This window comes from Myotis nattereri (genome assembly GCF_964212035.1).
Source record: "Myotis nattereri genome assembly, chromosome: 13".
Taxonomy (NCBI): domain Eukaryota; kingdom Metazoa; phylum Chordata; class Mammalia; order Chiroptera; family Vespertilionidae; genus Myotis; species Myotis nattereri.
In genome coordinates this window covers 45,791,838-45,813,582 of record NC_138088.1, presented here as the reverse complement: position 1 = coordinate 45,813,582, position 21,745 = coordinate 45,791,838, and the positions used below count along the sequence as shown (strand labels likewise).

Below are 21,745 nucleotides of genomic sequence, written 5' to 3'. Positions count from 1 at the left end.
AAAATATATATTTTATTGATTTTTCATAGAGAGGAAGGGAGAGGGATAGAGAGTTAGAAACATGGATGAGAGAGAAACATCGATCAGCCGCCTCCTGCACACTCCCTACTGGGTATGTGCCCACAACCAAGGTACATGCCCTTGGTCAGAATCGAACCCGGGACCCTTGAGTCTGCAGGCCGACGCTCTATCCCCTGAGCCAAACTGGTTAGGGCTAACCCTGTAAATTTAAACTTGGCCAGGCAACACCTCTGATTGGCCAAACTAAAAATTTCAGGTCAAGGTATATCTTGAGAACTTTTACTTGGAACGGTCTGTCCCCTAATTAGTATGAACAGTGTAATGATTTATTTTAATGATTTGAAACATCCAATTCATCAATAAAGTAAAAAGTTAATTCCTCAAAGAAATAAACTGAAAAGAAAATGTACATCCCAGGAAACAACTGTACTGTTAGCACCACTCTGCATTATAGAGAATCATCTTCAAGCCCTTAGTGGTTATGTGCATGATATGTGAACATCTGGATACACATTGATGTTAGCCACAGGGAAAAACATAGTATTTCACATTTTTTGCGGCTGTAATTGTCAATAATTAACCTGAGTGGGCTAATCTCAACTGATTCTGCTGGTTAAAGATTAAGAGTTAAAGGTCATGCTGGCCGGTGTGGCTCAGTGGATGAACATGGGCCTATGAACCAGGAGGTCACAGTTTGATTTCTGGTCAGGGCACATGCCCAGGTTGTAAGCTTGATCCTCAGTAGGGGGCATCCAGGAGGCGTGCAGGAGGCAGCTGATTAATGATTCTCTCATCATTGATGTTTCTATCTCTCTCTCCCTCTCCCTTCCTCTTTGAAATCAATAAAAATATTTATTTTTAAAAAGAGTTAGAGGTCCTAGTGATAAGAAATAGTTTTCTACCTTCTAAGTACTATCTGTCTTTCCTGACAATATACACCCACTTAATACAACATTCTTTGACTTTTCAGGAATGTTACTTGAATAATTTTATACTCTTTAATCTATAATAATAAAAGCATAATATACAAATCGACCAAACAGCCGAACAGTAAAACGGCTGTCCAGACGACCTTCCAGATGACCTTCCAGATGAAGCTGGGGCTGCAAGGGCCAAGCCTCTTGCACGAATTTTGTGCATCGGGCCTCTAGTATATAATAAATTTATATGTATAAAGTATTTTATAGAGTAAGTTAGGAATATTGAAAGTCACATGAAGTGTTTCACTGTTACTATTTTAATTAATTATATTTAAAATATCTTTTTAAAAATTAGGGGCACTTATCTTGTGAATACGAACGTTACTTTAAAAATTAACATTCCATGACAGTCCATAGTACGGAGAAATAGCTTTCATAAAAGAGATTCCATGGGAATACTGGCTGAATGATTGAGTGAAAGTATTATGGGCCCAGAGTGAGATCAAATGAAAAAAAAAAACTATTATAATCCTCACAATAAGAAGCTATACAGGAATAAATAGTCCATAAAGAAAGGAACTTGAATAGCAAAAAATATATAGGTGAATATTAAAAGTGCATTGAGAGTAGAATGGATAAATAAATTATAGTGTATTCATATAATGAACAACTATCCAGCAATGAAAACTAATAAACTGTAGCTACAGCTATCAAAATAAATGTATCTCCAAAACATAAGATTGAGTAATAAAAACAATATATATGACTACATATATTAACTTTAAAAAAATGCAAAATGAAACAGCATATTGGTTATGGCACATACATATGATATGTGGTAGAGTTAAAAAGCAAGAAGCAGTAAACAGAATTCAGAAAAGTTCTTACCTCTGGGGGAAGAAAGAGAAAGAAAAAGGTAGGAGGGGGCATGGCATGGGGGGAGTGTTTCCCTGATATTAATTCCATTACATTTCTTAAGCTGCAAGGGCCTCAAGACAATGGTATTCAGGTAGGAAAGAATGAGGTGAGAAAAAACGTCATTTGAAAACCTTCCTATAGAATCTAAGTTTTTACTATATACTATATGAAGGGGGAGGGGGGTGACTTAATGAACAGATTTCTAAAAGAACAACAAAAACCCTAACTACTGTTAAAAGGGATGAAGTAGATCTATATATACTGATGCAGAAACATGTTCAAGATATGAGAATGTGGTAAAACAGCATAGAGGAGGTAATTTCACTGGTGAATGCAAATTGCACATCTGCTAAGCAACTATATGAATGAAATGTTGAAGAGAAGGTGGCAAGACAGGAAGGAGGGACTTAAAGAAGGAGGGGGTAGGGTAAAGGAGAAGACTGGAGGGGAGGGAAGGAGAAAGAACCGGAAAGACGGCTTGGAGCAGTGGTTCTCAACCTTCCTAATGCCCCGACCCTGTAGTACAGTTCCTCATGTTGTGGTGACCCCCAATTTCATTGTTACAAATTGAACATAATTAAAGCATAGTGATTAATCACAAAAAAACAATATGTAATTATATATGTGTTCTCCGATGGTCTTAGGCGACCCCTGTGAAAGGGTCGTTCGACCCCCAAAGGGGTCGCGACCCACAGGTTGAGAACCGCTGGCTTGGAGGGCTCTGAAAGGGAAGGGAAGAAGCAAGGACAAGCTGCAGACCTTTTGATCAGATTGTTTTCAGAAGCTCTCTGCCAGTTTAAGTCGCGGAGGGTACATCTGAAGGTGTAACATAGCAATAAAAGGCTTGGGGCTCTAGATTTAGACTAGACCTTGCTTGAAAACCCACTCCGTTTTGTAGCCTCAGGCAAGTTACTTTTCTTATCCTCACTTTCCTTATCTGTAAAATGGGGATGATGGGGGACTTGAGGATTAAATGCAATAATGCCTGCATGGAGCTCGGACCGTCTGGCTCGGACAGCACTCAATATTAATTTCTGCTATTGATATTTATTAATATTGTAACTATTTGTCCTGGCTGGGGGGGGCCACTCCAGCACTCACTCCGAGAGTCCCGCCCCTCGCTTAGCTTGCCGTCCGCCTACTGGCTGACACACTGCAGAGCTTTCACCAATGCGATCGGCTCTAGGAGGAGAAGGCCGAAGGGGCAGAGCCAATGGGCGCAGGGGTTACGGTCTCCTGGCGACGATGCAAACAGTGGAGGCTGCGCCGGCGGGGCAGCCAGGAGCCGCGGGGCCACCGTTGCAGACCAGAGCCGGGGTCCAGCGTTTGCTGCCCGGAGCCTGGCTTTGAGAAACACGGTCCATGGCGCAATACCGAGAGGAGGGCTCCATCTCCGCCGCCGGCGGCGCGGCCCTGTCCGTGAGGTGCGGCACCGCCGTCAGGCGCCTGACTTCGGTCTCGCGGAAACTCTTGCTCTGACTTACATCCCTTCCCTGCGCTCTTCTTCCTCCCATTCTTTTAGACCCGCTGTCCCGGAAACTTTGACCTCTTCTCTTGAAACCCCAACACCTTCCAGCAGACCCCCTCCCAGGGGGAGCTCCTCTCTCCAACCCGTATTCAATGGCCACACCTCCATCTATCTTTCCCCGCCCCACCCCCTTCCATTTTCCCCACCCCTCGCGTGTTGACCTTTTCCTGGCTCAGTATGGCCTTCAGCGGTCCTTTTTCTCCAGACTTGTCGCAAATACCTCCCCATCCCAATGACAGCACCCATTTATCCTTGTAGTCTTTGGTGATTTCCCCCCAAATTTAGGGCCGTTCATCTCTTCCTCCGAACTCCTCCCAGCGGTTCTCAACCTGTGGGTCGCGACCCCTGTGGCGGTCCAACGACCCTTTCACAGGGGTCGCCTAAGACCATCCTGCATATCAGATATTTACATGACGATTCATAACAGTAGCAACGTTACAGTTATGAAGTAGCAACGAAAATAATTTTATGGCTGAGTCACATGAGGAACTGTATTTAAAGGGCCAGAAGGTTGAGAACCACTGTTTGAAAAGCATAAAGCACCGCACAGATAAAAGTGGTATTTCTTTCCTTCCGCATTCTAGAGCAGCGATTTTCAACCTTTATCATCTCGTGGGATATAAACTAACTACTAAAATTCTGTGACACACCAAAAAAATATATCTTTTGCTGATTTGACAAAAAACAAAGGTTTCATTTTGATTCACTCAGCCCGTACAGCTATTGTGTTGGCTGTTGTCATGTTTTTGTTTTTTTTTTAATTTGGTAATCTAAGGGAAAAGAGGTCAGTGCCCTGACTAAACAATCAGGTACTGATCGCATGGTTTTTGTTTTCTCGAATTTATTGGGGTGACAGTGGTTAAAATTCAGCAGGTTTTAGGTGAATTCACATCGCATCATCTATACACTGTATTGTGTATTCACCAAGGTATTGCATGTTTCCACTGTGGCACAATAGTTAAAAATCACTATTCTGAAGTGTTACTTGCAGTCTGTTCCACACAGCATACTCCCCTGGTCCTGGCTCTTCTCTCCAATCTCTTGAAGTTTCTTACCAACCTAGTGTCCTTCTCTTACCTCCTCCACCACCTATCTTTAAGCATCTCCTTAATATTTAAATAATACTGGAATCTCCCCTCATCTCAGACTCTCCTTACTTTCTAGCATATACCCACCACACATTCCTTCCTTTAAAAGTATGTTCCTTTTGTGTTCTAACCTTTCATTCATGTTGGCTTAATTCCTTTATTTTCTATATCTGTATTTTTAGACCTATGATATGGCTACACATGCTTCACTTTTGTAAAGAAAAACGTTTCCTACTCCACTCACAATCACAAAGCAGACTGCCCTATTCAAAGTTGTTTTTTAAAGATTATCTTTTAAATCAAAGCTAATTATAAAAGGCCCAGGATACAACCTGTTTTCTATTAGAATCAAGGGTGTGTGTGGTTTTTTCTCTTTCTCGCTGTTTTCACTTTTTTTCCCCCCAAGTATACAATGCCCCAGAAATCCTTCTGAGACTTCCTCAGGTTTGGCCAAAGGATTTGCTTCACTGAAAAAGTTCTCTGAAGAAGGCTCTTGAAACCCGTGGAACTTTTAGTCTACATTTAAATTTCTCTCCCACTTGGACTCAAACTGGCTTCACAGACGGTGAACATATTAGATATTGTTTTAGGCAGAAAGGGGGTGAAAATAGTATAGATGTGTTTCAAAGATTTTGATGACCTTTTGTTTGCTTTGTCAAAAACAGAAAGTGTTTGGAATGTGTTATATTGATGGTGATATATCTTTTCCCTAAAGATGGGTGCAAGGATTCCCTAAGCAGAATATTCATTTTGTCAACGACAGCACCATTTGCTACTCCAGTGGCAATTTCGTAATATTTATTAATATCGAAACCAAGAAAAAAACTGTACTCCAGTGTATGAATGGAATTGTGGGCGTCGTGGCAACTAACATTCCTTATGAAGTTGTGGCTTTTTCTGACCGGAAGCTAAAACCTCTCATCTACATATACAACTTTCCTGGATTGACCAGAAGGACCAAATTAAAAGGTATCCCACAAGACCCTCCCTCGGCCATAACTGAAGGATTTTGTCATAAGATGTAACCAAACCTAGTTCTGATAAATGAAAAATGTTTTGGAAGGTGTTTTTTTTTTGTAATACACATTTTTAAAGAAGGAATGAGGCTTGATCACAAAGGATTTAATTAATCGGACTAGAGCAGCGGTTCTCAACCTGTGGGTTGGGACCCCTTTGGGGGTCAAACGACCTTTTCACAGGGGTCGCCTAAGACCACCGGAAAACACATATATAATTACATATTGTTTTTGTGATTAATCACTATGCTTTAATTATGTTCAATTTGTAACAATGAAAATACATCCTGCATATCAGATATTTACATTACGATTCATAACAGTAGCAAAATTACAGTTATGAAGTAGCAATGAAAATAATTTTATGGTTGGTGGTCACCACAACATGAGGAACTATATTAAGGGTCGCAGCATTAGGAAGGTTGAGAACCACTGAGCTAGAGCCTTGCTTCTCACAATGTGGTCTGATTACCTTCAACATTGTCATCACCTAGGGTACTTGTCATAAATGCAGAAATTTCTCCCATCCCAGACTTACTGAATTAGAATCTGCATTTTAACAACATTCCCCAGGTGATTCATATGCACATTATGCTTGAGAAGCACTGAGCTAAAAGACTCATTTACACCACTAAATGCATTTTGAAAAAACCTTTTTCAGAACAATTTTTTTCTTTTCTGGTAGTTTATTGAAAATCCAGGTGAATTGATGTATTAAGGATAAGTCTCTGAGCCTCGATTTTCTTTTCTGTGAAATGGGGATAAGGGTAGTATTATTAAGACTGTGGTGATAATAAATGAAATTACATATATCCTATATAAAAAAAGGCTAATATGCAAATTGTCCCCTTGGGAGTTTGACCGCTCGCTATGACATGTGCTGACCACCAGGGGGCAGCGTGGAATGAAGGAAGGCCCCATCCGGCAGCCTGGGAAAGGAAGGCCCTGGCCAGCAGCCAGCAGCCTGGGGAAGGAAATCCCCGATGGGCCCTGATCAACGGCCACGCCTAGGGACTCTACCCGTGCATGAATTTCGTGCACCAGGCCTCTAGTATGTATATAATATGTCATTATATAATATATGACATGTGTCATATATATATATCAACCAATGTTATCTACCATTTAAATTATTATTATCATCATCATCATTATTACTTGTTGTTAATCATCACCTGAGGATATGTTTTACATTGAATTTTAGAGAGAGTGGAAGGGAAGGGGAGAGAGAGAGAAACATCAATGTGAGAGTCACATCTATTGGTTGCCTCCAGGCCAGGAATCAACCCTACAACCCAGGTACCCAGGTATGTGCCCTTGACCAGGAATTGAACCCGCCACCCTTTGGTGTGCTCTAACCACTTAGCACATCAGCTAGGACCATTTAAATTATTATTCACTCATTCTTAGAAATAGCTGACCCAGACCAGACCAGACTGCTGCACATCTCCTTCATTTAGCACATCATGGACAGAAATCGCAGGAGAGCTTAAGGCTGGTCTTACATCTGCAGCCTTTTGGGTCAAATAAGTGTTGAGTCAGACCAGGGAACTTCATTATAATTTAACATTTTATTTGTGTTCCCACAGATTAAAACGACTTTTTTTATTTGAGAGAGAGAGGGAGACACACACACACACACACACACACACACACACACACACACTCTGAGACATCGATTTGTTGTTCCACTTATTCATTGGTTGCTTCTTGTATATGTCCTGACTGGAGATCAAACTCACAACCTTCACATATCCACGTGATGCTCTAACCAACTGGCCAGGGCCTAAAACACCCTGGAATCTCTAGCCAATGCAACAAAACACAAAACAGAAAAATTATAATGATGGGAAAGGAGATAATGAGAGCAATAAAGGAGTGCTCAACAAGATGCTGGTTTCAAAATAAACATCCATGCAATTAGAAGATGTAAATACTTAGGAATAACTCAAAGAAGAAATGTGATTGACCTCAGCACAGAAAGCTACAAAAATCTCTGACTTAAAATATTTAAGTATATGGAGACATTTCTGGGTGGAAAGCCTGGTTATTATACAGATATTTCTGGTATTTTTCACAGAATGTAATTCATAGGTTAATTCTTTGTTTTCAAGAGACAGGAATACTTAAATGAAATGATTCTTAAGTTCATCTGGAAGAATAAAAAGTACAGAATGGAAATAATTTAAAAGAGAACAATGGGAAGGCAGAGGGCTCTTAATCATTATGGCGCTACAGTAATTAAGAGATCACTAGATCAGTGAAAGAGTTGAAGTCTGGGCACAGATTCTAGAATATATAAAGCTAAGCATATGATGAAAGACACTCCCACATACACAAAAAATAAATGGTATGGATTATCCAACAATAGAATTAAGGAAGTAGTTATTTTTTAAGAACTATTTAAACAGAAGTATCAAGTTAGGCACTCATTATATTGTACATCAAAATATATAGCAGATAAAAATAAGAGTTCAATAAAAACAACAAACCCATTGAAAAGTAGAAGAAAATATGGTAGAAAATTGAAATGATTTCAGGGTGAGAAACAACATTCCACACAAAGGAAAAATAGAAAGATTGACATATTACATGCAAATTTAAAACTTAGGAACATATAAAATACCATGAAAAGTCAAAAGGCAAATAATAAACAGAGGGAAATATTAGGAATAAATATGATCAAATATTTTCAGAGCATTAGGAAACAATAAGAAAAAAAGACAAATATTTCATTAGAATAATGGAAAAGGAATTTGCCTACACCACAAAACTATAAATGAACAAAAACATTAAAAAATGTCGATCTCAAGTTGAGATTTTTCTGCTTATCAAGGTCACTTTTTAAAAAAATCTGATAACTGCTAGGCAGAGTGTAGTGAAATTGATAGCACTCTTTTAGTTGAAGGTAGGAATATAAATGGATATAATCTGGGAAATAAAAATATATCTGATTCAGTTAAACCCACTTCAAGAAGTAGAATTCACTATTAAGGAAATAATCAGAAATATGGTCAAAAATTTGTGGGCAAAGGAGTTAAGAGTACTGTCGTAGCAAAAGGCTGGTTAATGTGAACATTAAAATTCACATTTTTAAAGAATTACTAATTATAAAAGGCTCAATGTAAGGTAAACAACAATAAGCCAATAGGAGTGACATTATATACCATAATTTTAAAAATGAATTATTATGTATAATACTTAGCCCATTATTATAGCTATAAGAAGGAAAGTTATATTTAAAGAAAAATCTGGATTTTTACAAGTAAACACAGAAGAAAATACCAAAAAGAAATAAACCAAATTTGGTAGTAGAATTACAAAGGATATTTGTTCATGCTTTTCTGGGGGGTGGGGAGAGTGGTATTTCTTTAAAAAAACAAAACACATGCATCTTTAAAAGTTTAAAATAAATGTAAAGAAAATATAAAATTAATTTTAGTTATATGAGGAAATGTCTATATAGTAGTTCTAAGAACTGGACAATATTAAGCTAAGGATATGGCCTAAGGATATGGCCCAAGGTATGGAGATATTAAAGTAAGCTAGAATTATTACACCTCCCTGAAGTATTTAAAGTTGCTTGAATAACTTCTAATGATAATGTTTGATATATTTATGGAATATTTTATGGTTCTTAAATCACTTCAAATCACACTGGGTCATACATGGTGCAGGATACTCAGTTGTGCACTAAAGTCTAGAGATAGTGAACTAATAGTCTTAATTTATGCTAATGTTTTTTAAAAAATGGATCTTAACTTGACTCTTAACTTTCTGTTCATTATGTTACAAATCAGCCAAGAGATCTCTTATTCCAAAAGCTAAATGTGTTTGAAATATGTGAAATTTATTAGAAAAGGAAAATAAACTATAGACTATAGTTAATCTCAGAATATGATAATTAAGTCCCTATAATGTTTTTATATTTTAGGCAATGTTCTTCTGGACTACACTCTACTTTCATTCAGTTATTGTGGCACCTACCTGGCTAGTTACTCCTCTCTCCCAGAATTTGAATTGGCTCTGTGGTAAGTTCCAGCATCCTGCCAAATTTCTTTCATTTGAGTTACATTTGACTAGTTAAAGGAATTTACAGAATGCTTTTCACATTAGGTTATTTATAAAAATCTTTCTGGATTTTATCAAAGGACAGATACATGAAAAATCTGAAACAACGATAAACAGAAGAAGTAAAAGTCCTAATCATGATGTTTAATTTTAGTTACTACTTTTAGGCATGAAATTTGGTAGGGCAAAAGCTAAATGAGAGCCCTAACCGGTTTGGCTCAGTGGATAGAGCATCAACTTGTGGACTGAAGGGTCCCGGGTTCGATTCCGGTCAAGGGTATATACCTTGGTTGCGGGCACATCCCCAGGAGTGGGTGTGCAAGAGGCAGCTGATCGATGTTTCTCTCTCATCAATGTTTCTAACTCTCTATTCCTCTCCCTTCTTCTCTGTAAAAAATCAATAAAATATATATTTTAAAAAGCTAAATGAGAGTTAAATTAATTATCCTAGCTCTCTTTTTATTCATGTGTTAAAATACTGCCTTTGTCAAATAAAGAATACATTTATAAATACATAAACTTTCATCTTTTCTACAAATAAATAGCCTGCTTCCCACTAATGTTGAACTTACTAAGATGGTCTCTGTAGTAGAGCTCAGTTTGAAGTAGTTGTTTTGCTGTACAGGACTACCTGTGGATAAGATATATCTGTGGTCTTTGCTGGGTAGTTCCATGTGGCCAGATTAAAAACTGCAGGCACTCTTCCATCCTTAATACAAACTCCTTCAGGGGAGTCTTATTAAGGGGAAGGGCAAAATGTTCCAGGAATGATTAAGGATGCTCCTTACATATTAGTATTTCTTATATAAAAACTAGAGGCCCAGTGCATGAAATCGCACTAGACTCAGACCCACTGCGCCGCCGCGGGACCCCAGACCCGCTGCGCCGTGGAACCCATCAATGCACTTCCTGGTGACCTGTCGTTTGGTCATTATGGCGTTACTGTGTTACTGCCACTGGCCTTTTATAATATAGATGTAATAATCTAGGTTCAGTGAGCCACATTTAGTTTATGCAGAGTGTTTTTGTTTTTCTTTTTTTTAAAAAAAGCTTTATTGAGGTACAGTTGACTTATAATAAAGTGTATATACATATGTACAATTTGATAAGTTTTTATTTATGAATAAACCTATGAAACCATCACCATAATCAAGATAATAAGTATATCCATCACCCCCAAAAGTTTCTTTGTGCCCCTCAGATTCTTCCTTATTGGCTCTTGCCACACATACTCTTACCCCATCACTGCCCTACCCCCTGCCCCCTACCCCCGGCCCCCTGCTCCCAGTCCCCCACTGATATGCTTTCTGTCACTCTGGATTTGTTTGTGTTTTCTAGAATTTCGTATACATAAAGTCATACATTCTATATCCTTTTCCGGGGGGTCTGGCATCTTCTATGCAACATAATTATTTTAAATTGTCTTATTTTTAAACTCTCTTATGCTATGTGTATCAATAGTTTATTCCTTCCTATTTCATGGTATAGGTATACCACAGTTTGTTTATCTACTTACCTGTCGATGGATGTATTAGTTTTCTAGGGCTGCCATTAACCAAGTACCACAAACTGAGTGACTGAAACAGCAGAATTTATTGTCTCATGATTCTGGACACTAGAAGTCTGAGATCAAGGTGTGAGGGCTGTGAGGAAAATGGAGAATATTAAAAATGACCACTTTAGAGAATAGGAGAGAGCACTGACCAGAGAAATAGTAGGATCAAAGGTTGTATTGAGGCTTCAGTGAGTGCAGTAACCAGGAATTGATAATATCACTGGCACACATAGTGCTTTGATCTGTCTATGTCTGCCTACCCCAGGCTTTCAGTTGTATCCACCAGGCTTGACAGTTTTTGCCAGGCAGCTGAGGTAGAAAGTCCAAAGATCAAGGAAGCAGCAATACTAGCAATAGGGTGGTTGACATTATGGACAGGACATTTGGGATGAGGATGGAAGAAGGTGAAAGCAGAGGAAGCCAAAAACCAAGTGAGCTTAATAAATATTAGTTCCAGTTTCACAGTCACAACTCTGAATGGAGTGCTGGCTGCCTGTATGAGGGGGGATAGCTTACATTAATTTTTTTTCTGTTATTTCATCTAGCAAAGGACCTTGCTTACAGTGGGCATTCATGACATTCTCTCAAGTGAATAAATAAATTAATAAATTTTCAAGTACTGGTACTGTGGTTGCAAAAACTCAGTAAATGTTCAATTGGCATCAATGTATATAGTATACCCAGAATCATAGTATATTTGTATATAGTATAGAGATTTAGATACCTACATTTATTTAGATACCTACATTTATATTCCATTTCCTAGATTTAGATGAGTTAAATACAAATTAAATAAGATAAAATAGACTTGGTAGCATATGAGTAATATTTTTTAAAAATAGTTATTTTGCTTTCTTTAACAGGGACAGTATAACGATAATCATAATTATTTTATGAATGTGATATTAATGCTATAGATTTTATAAATTATACAATAAATTAAGTCACAATTTATGTAATTGTTTTCATATTAGATAAATATTCTCAATATATGAAATTCAAATTAATTACTTTTTTACCAAACGCAATTTTTCTCTAAGGAACTGGGAATTGGGTGTCATTTTGTGCAAGAAGTCGCAACCTGGTGTAGATGTGAGCCAGATGACTTTTAACCCCATGAACTGGCGCCAGCTGTGCTTGTCAAGTCCAAGTTTAGTGACTGTGTGGACCATTGAAAGAACTAACCAGGACCATCATCTCAAAGCAAAGTGAGAGACTTCATTATAATACAAGTAGAGGCCTGATGCATGAAATTTGTGTGGGGGTGAGAGGGATGTCCCTCAGCCCAGCCTGCGCCCTCTCTCAATCCAGGACCCCTCGCTCCTAAACACCCATCTCCTCACTCCTAACTGCCCGCCTGCTCGATCCTTACCACTTGGCTTGCAGCTCCTTAGCGCTGCCATGGAGGCAGACAAGAGCCTGGCTCCTGGCTGGGTGGTGCTCCCACTATGGGAGTGCACTGACCACCAGGGGCAGCTACTGCATTGAGCATCTGCCTCCTGGTGGTCATTCCGCCATAAAGGTCGCTGGGCTTTTATTATATAGACTAGAGCCTGGTGCACATAAATTTGTGCACTCAGGGAGGTACCTCAGCCCGGCCTGTGCCCTCTCGCAGTCTGGGACACCTTGGGGGATGACCACCTGCTGGCTTAGGCCTGCTCCCCGGGGGATTGGGCCTAAGCTAGCAGTCAGACATCCCTCTGGCAGCCTGGGAGCCCTCGGGGGATGTCCACTTGCCATTGGGGAGCAGGCCTAGCTGCAGTTGGACATCCTTAGCGCTGCTGAGGAGGCAGGAGAGGCTCCCACCACCACCGCTGTACTGGCAGCCATCAGCCTGGCTTGTGGCTGAGCAGAGCTCCCCCTGTGGGAGTGCACTGACCACCAGAGGGAAGCTCCTGCATTGAGCGTCTGCCCTTGGTGGTCAGTGTGTGTCATAGTGACCAGTCATTCCCAGTTGTTCTGCTGTTAGGGTCAATTTGCATATTACCCTTTTATTATATAGGATAGCGGCCTGGTGCATGGGTGGGGGCCAGCTGTTTTGCCCTGAAGGGTATCTCGGATCAGGGTGGGGATCCCTGCTGGGGTCCCTGGCCAGCCTGGGTGAGTGGCTGATGGCTGTTTGCAGGCTGGCCAAGCCCCCCAGTGTGGACCCTCACCCCATGAGGGTATGGCCATCCTGGGTGAGGGGCTGGTGGCTTTTTGCAGGCTGGCCATGGCCCCCAGCCACCCAAGCTCCCAGTGGAGGCTGGCTGGGAGCAGGTATCTGGGATTTATTTAGCTTCTATAATTGAAACATTGTTGCCTTGAGCAGAGGCCCAGGGCAGGCAGGAAGCTTGGCTTCCTCCATCGCCGGGGCAACCAAGCCTCCTGCTTGCTCCAGCTCCATGGCTGCCGGCCGCCATCTTGGTTGGATTAATTTGCATATAGTAGTGCTCTGATTGCTGGTGGGCATGGCTTGGGGCGTAGCAGAGGTGTGGTCAATTTGCATGTTTCTCTTTTATTAGATTAGATACAGTGGTGGACTTTGTATTCATGTAATGTTGATTGGATCAATTTGATGAATTAAATGTCTTTATCCATAGTTTGGGATGCATATGGGAGGTAACTAATCATATTTCTCTCTCTCATCAATGTTTCTCTCACTCTCCCTCTGTCCCTAAAATCAATTTTTAAAAAACAACATATCCTAAGGTGAGGATTTAAAAAAATAGAGAAATTCTGTGACCAATGTCCTGGTGATAGTTGATGATAACGGTGTCTTTGTTTCTTTGTTGAAAAGAGTTCAAAGATTCAAGATGCCCCTGAGCTGACCATACTCCCCCAAATAAAGACTAAGGAGATATTGGCCATGTACATCCTTAAAACTGCAATTTTTGAAAACTGCCTTCTTAAGAGAAATGTAAATATAGTAAATGAAGTTATTCTGATGCTCCTTTTTTCCCTAGGTCGGTAAAATTACCTCTGGAAGACGGGTCATATTTTAATGAAAAAGACACAATTTTCCCCGAATCGTTGCCCAAGGATCTTATCTATGGACCTATCCTCCCACTGTCAGCCATTGCTGGGCTAGTAGGTGAAGAGGCTGAAACTTTCAGGGTAATGACTTAGCATGTCTTCCTACTTATCTTCACACTAGAGGCCCAATGCATGACATTCGTGCACTAGGGGTGGGGGGGCCTCAGCCCAGCCTGCAACCTCTCACTGTCCAGGACCCCTCAGGGGATATCTGACTGCTGGCTTAGGCCCGCTCCCCCTGGGCCTAAGCCAGCAGTCGGACATCCCCTGAGAGTCCTTAGCACTGCCATGGAGTCAGGAGAAGCTCCTGTCACCGCTGCTGGGCTTGCCAGCCATGAGCCTGGCTTCTGGCAAAGTAGCGCTCCCTCTGTGGGAATGCACTGACCACCAGGGGGCAGCTCCTGCATTGAGCGTCTGCCCCCTGGTGATCAGTGCGCCTCATAGCAACCAGTCATTCCATTCCACCGTTTGGTTGATTTGCCTATTAGCCTTTTATTATACTAGTATAGGATGATCATCTCATGAGACATACAGATTGGCCTGGACACCATGAGGCATGAAGAGGGGGTGAAGATAATGGCACTACCAACTGACATCTGGAGCCCAAATGTGTTTCAGTTTTGGACTTACCAAATTTGGGGTACTGGGAATGCCTCCAACTGGAGATGCCAGGCAGAAGTCAGCAAAGTGACTTACTGTTAGGGAGAAGTCAGGGCTGCAGACACAAGATGTCAGAGTCATTCCCACAGAGTGGAAGCACTGAGGGGCAGGGTGTGATAAAAAGGAATCTGACTGCCAAAAGTTGAAAGGGGGAAGATGAGTCCAAGAAGGAACAGCCTCAGAATAGGAGCAAATCCAGGAAAGAGCAAGACTGGAAAACAGTGGAAGGAAGTTTCAAAAGGGAGTTTGTCAGCAGTTGCATAATCATTCATTCATTCATTCATTCAACAAATTTATCAAGCTCCTCCTATGCAGCAGGAACTATTTTAGGCAATGGGGTCACATGATGACCAACCAGGCATAATAATCCCTGCCTCTTGGAGCTTACATTTTTACCAGGAAGACAGAGTAACAACACCAAAAGTAAAGAGAGACATTAAATCATTGAACCCTGATAATTATTTTAGGAAAAATGGAGAACGGAGGTGAGGACAAGGTTAACATATGCTGGTCAAGGAAGGCCTTTGGGGAGATGACAATTACACTGAGACTTTAGGGACCAGGAGGCATTCATTACTCATGCTACAAGCTCGGTAGAGTGTTTAGGAAGAGGGAACTGCATGGACAAAGGTCCTAGGGGAAGAAAAGAATTGAGTATGTCTGGGGAGCAGAGAAAAGACCATGTAGCTGGAGCATAGTAAATGAGGGGAGTGAGGTGCGGGTGATGTTCAGGAGGGAGGCGGGGAGCAGAGAGTAGCACAGGCAGGGTTTTTGAGGTGAGGTAAAGAGCTTGGAACTAAGCCTCTCCGGCCTACATTATGCTAATGCTTGTGTTAAAGCTCCAGGTCAAGGATAAAAAGAGAAGTTCCCAAACATTTTACTACTGCAGAGAATTAAGCTATAGATGTTAAAAAATAATTCAATGTGGTAGTTTATTTAAAAATTTCTGACAAGCAAGAGAAAGGGTTGTATGCTCTTTGTGTTTCTTCTAAAGCAGCAGTTCTCAACCTGTGGGTCGCGACCCTTTTGGCGGTCCAACGACCCTTTCACGGGCGTCGCCTCAGACCATCCTGCACATCAGATATTTACATTACGATTCATAACAGTAGCAACATTACAGTTATGAACTAGCAACGAAAATAATTTTATGGTTGGGTCACAACATGAGGAACTGTATTTAAAGGGCCAGAAGGTTGAGAACCACTGTTAAAGAAGGACAATTATGCACTCATTTAAATTACTGAGAGTGACTAATTCCTTTTAATAGCACGGATCTTAGCCTTGTGGAAATACAACCACACTCAGCCACAGTGTGGCAGCAAAGTAAACACAAATAAATCAGCCATCAGGGTTTACAACTTTAAAAAAAAAATGTTTATATGTTTAGTATTTGATACCTAGGACTCCAAATATTCAACTATCTCAAATATTTTCTTTTTTTGTCTTTCTGTAGGAGCCCTCAATCTTTCACATTTTGCACCAACATGATTAACACTACATACAACATTTAAAATTCAGGCCATTGTCCTTGTCATTTGAAAAATGCTATGGGAATGCCTTCCTTAAATATTTAAAAGTAGAGTTACCATTTTAAAAAAGTAAACAGACATCTTTATTTCCTAGGATTTTTGTACTCAGTGCATTGTAAGCTTTTTCTGAAGACAGAAATTTAATGTTTAAGTTTGACATCTCTAAACCATACAGGGAATATTAATAAAGCCATATACTTTGTACTTAAATAAGAAATTAACTTTTTCAATATTTCTCCATTTTATATATAAGGTAAGAACAATGGCTAAAACATTAATTAATTTCTAATCAATGAGTGAAAGCATAAAATAGATCTCAAAGGTCTTGATTCTATTCCTCCCTTTGAATGGCATTTCCTGTGACCTAGGTACCAATGGCAAAGATACAGTGATGACTTGATCTGCATAAGAGTCTTAAGCACATTATAGGCCCTTAAATAGGCCTGTGTCACATTACACAACTTACTGAGGGCATGAGGAAGGTGCCTAGTAGTAGCATGGTGGAAATCAACAGCTGATGTTACCTGGCTAGAAATTGGATCCAATATAATCAATTTAATCTCAAGTATCCAGTTTACTTTCTCCATCCACCTTTTTAAAAAAGGTGCTAAATAGGAATCTCCTTTATAAACTCAAGTTTTCTGAAACATATTCAGATGCCATGTTTTCTGAAACAACATTAAGGACTCAAAATTTTGAAGTTTGATCTTCAAGTGACCAAAATGTTTGAGTTATAATTCCAGAAAACTACACAAGGAGTTGGTGTTATCAACAAATATTTTAAAATACTATCAGCACCTTTTCTTTTACGATTCTCAAAATTTTCAGAATTAAAAATTATTGTTTCTACTCACATAATCCATATAATATCACACTTATTTTTATATGGCACAGAACATATTTATTGATGAAAAGAAGTATTAGGAAGACAAGCCCAGGATTATCTTCAAGTAAGAAAAGCCACATATAATATTAGTTTAACATGCCAAGGCCAGAAAATTCAAAGTTTCAATCCTCACCTTTTGTTGCATATGCACAGACTCACTGGTGGTGTGAGAACCAGATATGTGTGTTCTTAAGATTTTAGGCCCATTGCAATACCAGGAAGAGTCTGTCTTCTGTGATTTATAATCTAAGGTTATATGTCATTAAGGCAACCCAATAAACTTTTAAATCAGGGGTCCTCAAACTTTTTAAACAGGGGGCCAGTTCACTGTCCCTCAGACCGTTGGAGGGCCGGACTATAGTTTTAAAAAAAACTATGAACAAATTCCTATGCACACTGCACATATCTTATTTTGAAGTAAAAAAACAAAACGGGAACAAATACAATATTTGTATTTTCATGTGGCCCGCGGGCCGTAGTTTGAGGACCCCTGTTTTAAATAATGGTGATTACATAATGACGAGTAATTCTTTTCAATGAATCAAATCTCAGACACCACAAAAATGTCATTAATTAGTAGCAGTTTAATCCAGGGTGGGTTTGTCCCTTTGTTTGGCCTACTGGATGGCCAAATTGCTATTCAAGTTTTATTTTCTAACAATCTCAGGGTATGAGGACATGAAAAAGACCAATTATATAATCAAAGTCAGTCTGTCCTTTTCAAAATTATGATGATGATTGTTCCTATATGTGGTTTCTACCTTAGTCATGTTTCAAGGTCCATCCCAAATGATAATTCTCTCTCTCTACACTTCTCTCAGACCACCAAGAAGAACCAATTGCTTTCTCATGGATACACTGTGATACTTAAACACACCCCTCTACCATACCCTGCCCAGTTTTCTAATTATGATATCTGTTGATACTAGTTCTTTTAATAGTTGATTATCCTTTTGAGAAGAAGAATTCCTTAGGACTTGGCACAATGCCTTCGTCCAATTATGCAACAAACTTCTGTAAGCTGAGAATCTAGTAGCTATAGTAACTTTGATAGTGTCACATGTACTTTACCTTGAAACAACAAATCTTTACTAAATTAAGAGTGGTATATAATATTTTATTAAATAACTGAGTATTTATTAGAAAGGTGACTTGCATACATTGGAAAATATTGAGTAGAAAAATCACTGTCTATATCAGTGGTTCTCAACCTGTGGGTCGCGACCCCTTTGGGAGTTGAACGACCCTTTCACGGGGGTTGCCTAAGACCATCGGAAAACACATATATAATTACATATTGCTTTTGTGATTAATCACTATGCTTTAATTATGTTCAATTTGTAACAATGAAACTGGGGGTCGCCACAACATGAGGAACTGTATTAAAGGGTCGCAGCATTAGGAAGGTTGAGAACCACTGATCTATATGGTTTGAAGTATTCCCCAACTGTAGAACCAATTCCAATTTACCCTGCTTTATTTTTCTCTACAGTACTTTTCAACACTATATATAACATTCTATATATTTAACTCCTTGACTTATTTTCACTCTATTTCCCCTCACCAGGATGTATGAGGAGGCAGGGATTATTGTGTGTTTTGTTCACTGCTACATTCCTGTGCCTTGAATAGAGCCTGGAATACAATAAGTATCGAATAAATATTTGTTAGATGAATGAATAAGTGAATTAAATAAGCATGTAACTTCCAAGAAATTTAGCAGTTCTGATAATTTGTCTAATGGCATATTAACGTTTTCTGTTCCAATCGTTGTATGGACACCTCAAGAAAACAAAGACATTATGTTGTAGCTAATGCAATTCTAAAAATAGTATAGTATAACAAAAAGCTCAGATAGTACTTAAAATTATGTTCTCAATACAAATTAAATAAACAAACAAACAAATGTAAGCTCCATATATTTGACTGGTTTAAATAGGAAGAAGGGAGTGCCATATTATTTTGTCCTGAGTTCACAATCGTAATCAGTCTGGGGCGGAGGGAGAGACATGCCCAAAATAGCTGTTACAACTACCTTGACCTCCAGGAAGAGAGCAGGTGGTCCCAGGCTTACAATGAGACCTACTCTGTCCTTACGGAAAGGGGGAGTGGTCTCTGCTTTGCTGGACACAAGCATTTAACACTGCAGGAGGCATAATACTGAGGTATTACTATTTAAGACAGCAACCAACAGACTATAATGTCCTTTTGTATGGCCCCAAGCTAAGAAGGTCTTTTACACTTTCTTTAAGGGTTGTTAAAAAAAAAAAACCAGAGTGGGGGTGTATGTGACAGAGAACTATGTGGTTCACAAAGCTTAAAATATTTGCTACATAGTCCTTTATAGGAAAAATTTGCCTTAGATCCTTGGCTCATATTAATTTTAGTCTCCAAAGCCAGCTTTTTTTTCTAGGTACATCTCATAGATTTTGTGCATTTTTCTTTGAGTTTTCCATACAAAGTCACATAGGATGTCTCATGAACCGCATTTGAGAGGCCACCAGAATCAGACAAGGAGTACTCTTTCCATTCCTCATGAAAGCTAGCTAAGCAGAGGATCTAGGGCAGTGATGGCGAACCTTTTGAGCTCGGCGTGTCAGCATTTTGAAAAACCCTAACTTAACTCTGGTGCCATGTCACATATAGAAATTTTTTGATATTTGCAACCATAGTAAAACAAAGACATATCTTTGATATTTATTTTATATATTTAAATGCCATTTAACAAAGAAAAGTCAACCAAAAGAATGAGTTCACGTGTCACCTCTGACACGCATGTCATAGGTTCGCCATCACTGATCTAGGGGGACCTCTCTGTAGCCACTCCAGGAAAAGCAGACCTATGCCTCCTGCAGAATCAGGAGGGAGAAATGTTAACGAAAATCTTCCTCCAAAATGGTGATTGTAGTTAGACCATGACTCTCTTAGATTCAAGATACAAAAACGTCTACCAAGAAACAGTGTATAAGTTATTACTCAAAACTCACAAAAATCTGTGACACTAGAACTCTGAGTGCCACTAGAACAATGAAGGTGACAAGAATGCCTTATTTTTTCCTCGTGAATTAAAATGTAGAGAAGCAGAGAAAGAAAGGGAAGTTCTGTTAACTCTTGGCAAGTGGTGGGGCCAGTGGAGGTGTGTGTGTACATATTCATTTTTTCCTTCTTGGAAATTGATTTGATGGGTATTTCTCTGGCTGTTAGGCCATAATTGTTGTTTTAACACAAGACTTTTAATCTTTCTTCAAAGCCCAAAGATGATCTATATCCTTTGCTTCACCCAACTATGCACTGCTGGACTCCACAAAGTGAGCTGTACGTTGGCTGTGAAGAGGGTCATCTTTTAATGATTAATGGAGAAAACCTGAAGGTGACTGTGCTTGAGAAGATAGAAGACATATCACCAATGGGTGAGAAACTGCTTTACTTCATATTCCCAGAAGCGTAGCCATTGGGGATGGTTTTGCACTTAAAGATGAATATGTGTTTTTTCCTATTTTTCTCTTTCTTGGAGACATCTTTGATTCCTTATCCTCCTTTTTCCTGGAGTTAGTTACCAGGTCCAATACCTTCTAGCTAGCTAATGTTTCTTAAATGTTACATGTTCTAGTCATTCTACTATCACTCTACAATGCAGATTTCATGTAATCCTCAGAACAGTTTTACAAGGGAGATACATTTTTATCTCCATGGTATAGATGAGGAAATGGAGGCATTGAGAGGTTAGCAAAATATGCCTGAATTTACATAACTAGTAAACTGTAGAGCTGAAACCTAAACCCAGGCTATAAGACTTCAGAGTCCAGGTTCTTAGCTTCTATGCGATATCCTTTTCCATAATATGCCTGTTCTGCTTTAAAAGCTAATGTGTTCTTTTCTGACCTTTACCCTCTCAACTCTTTCTCCATAATAGTCTTCTTAGTTCAACTGCCATCTTGAAAATTACCTTTATGTTAAGTGGTTAGAATTTCTAAGAGAACCTGATCTACTCTCTTTAGATCTGGTGTCCATTCCCTGTCCTGTCAGCTCAATCCAGAGTTGGGCCTGGGTCACAGAAGCAGCTAGGTATAGACCCTTTGAAAAGGGAACCTTTCCAGGGCCAGCTTCTCAAATGTGCCCCTTGCACTCTCCATTCCTTTCGCTCTTATTATTTCACACCTTGATTTTTGCAACAACCTTAGGACTGACTTAATCGACTTTAATCAACAACTGACTCAAACCAGGCAGCTCATCCCTGCCAAACTGCTCTTCTTAACATGTAATGCATGGATTGTTCCACCTTGCTTTCAAACTCTCTCTAATCTGATCCTACCTGCCCCGTTAGTATTAGTTCCCACTACTCCCCTGTACAAGTCTTCTGTCTAAACCAATGGTTCTCAACCTGTGGGTCGCGACCCCTTTGGCGGTTGAACGACTCTTTCACAGGGGTCGCCTAAGACCATCCTGCATATCAGATATTTACATTACGATTCATAACAGTAGCAACATTACAGTTATGAACTAGCAATGAAAATAATTTTATGGTTGGGTCACAACAT

The 21,745-nt window shown here is 39.6% G+C and overlaps 1 protein-coding gene across 1 annotated transcript in view; it reads left to right on the top strand.

The window, feature by feature from the left end:
* Positions 1-3,097: 3,097 nt before the first annotated feature.
* The window catches only part of CFAP43 (cilia and flagella associated protein 43), an 84,621-nt gene continuing 65,973 nt past the window's right edge, over positions 3,098-21,745 (top strand). The window contains exons 1-6 of the mRNA XM_081104777.1: positions 3,098-3,283; positions 5,191-5,444; positions 9,426-9,522; positions 12,158-12,325; positions 14,063-14,213; positions 20,458-20,617. Coding sequence (XP_080960903.1) covers positions 3,222-3,283; positions 5,191-5,444; positions 9,426-9,522; positions 12,158-12,325; positions 14,063-14,213; positions 20,458-20,617 — 892 coding nt within the window. The 5' untranslated portion in view covers positions 3,098-3,221. The remainder of the gene's footprint in view (positions 3,284-5,190; positions 5,445-9,425; positions 9,523-12,157; positions 12,326-14,062; positions 14,214-20,457; positions 20,618-21,745) is intronic.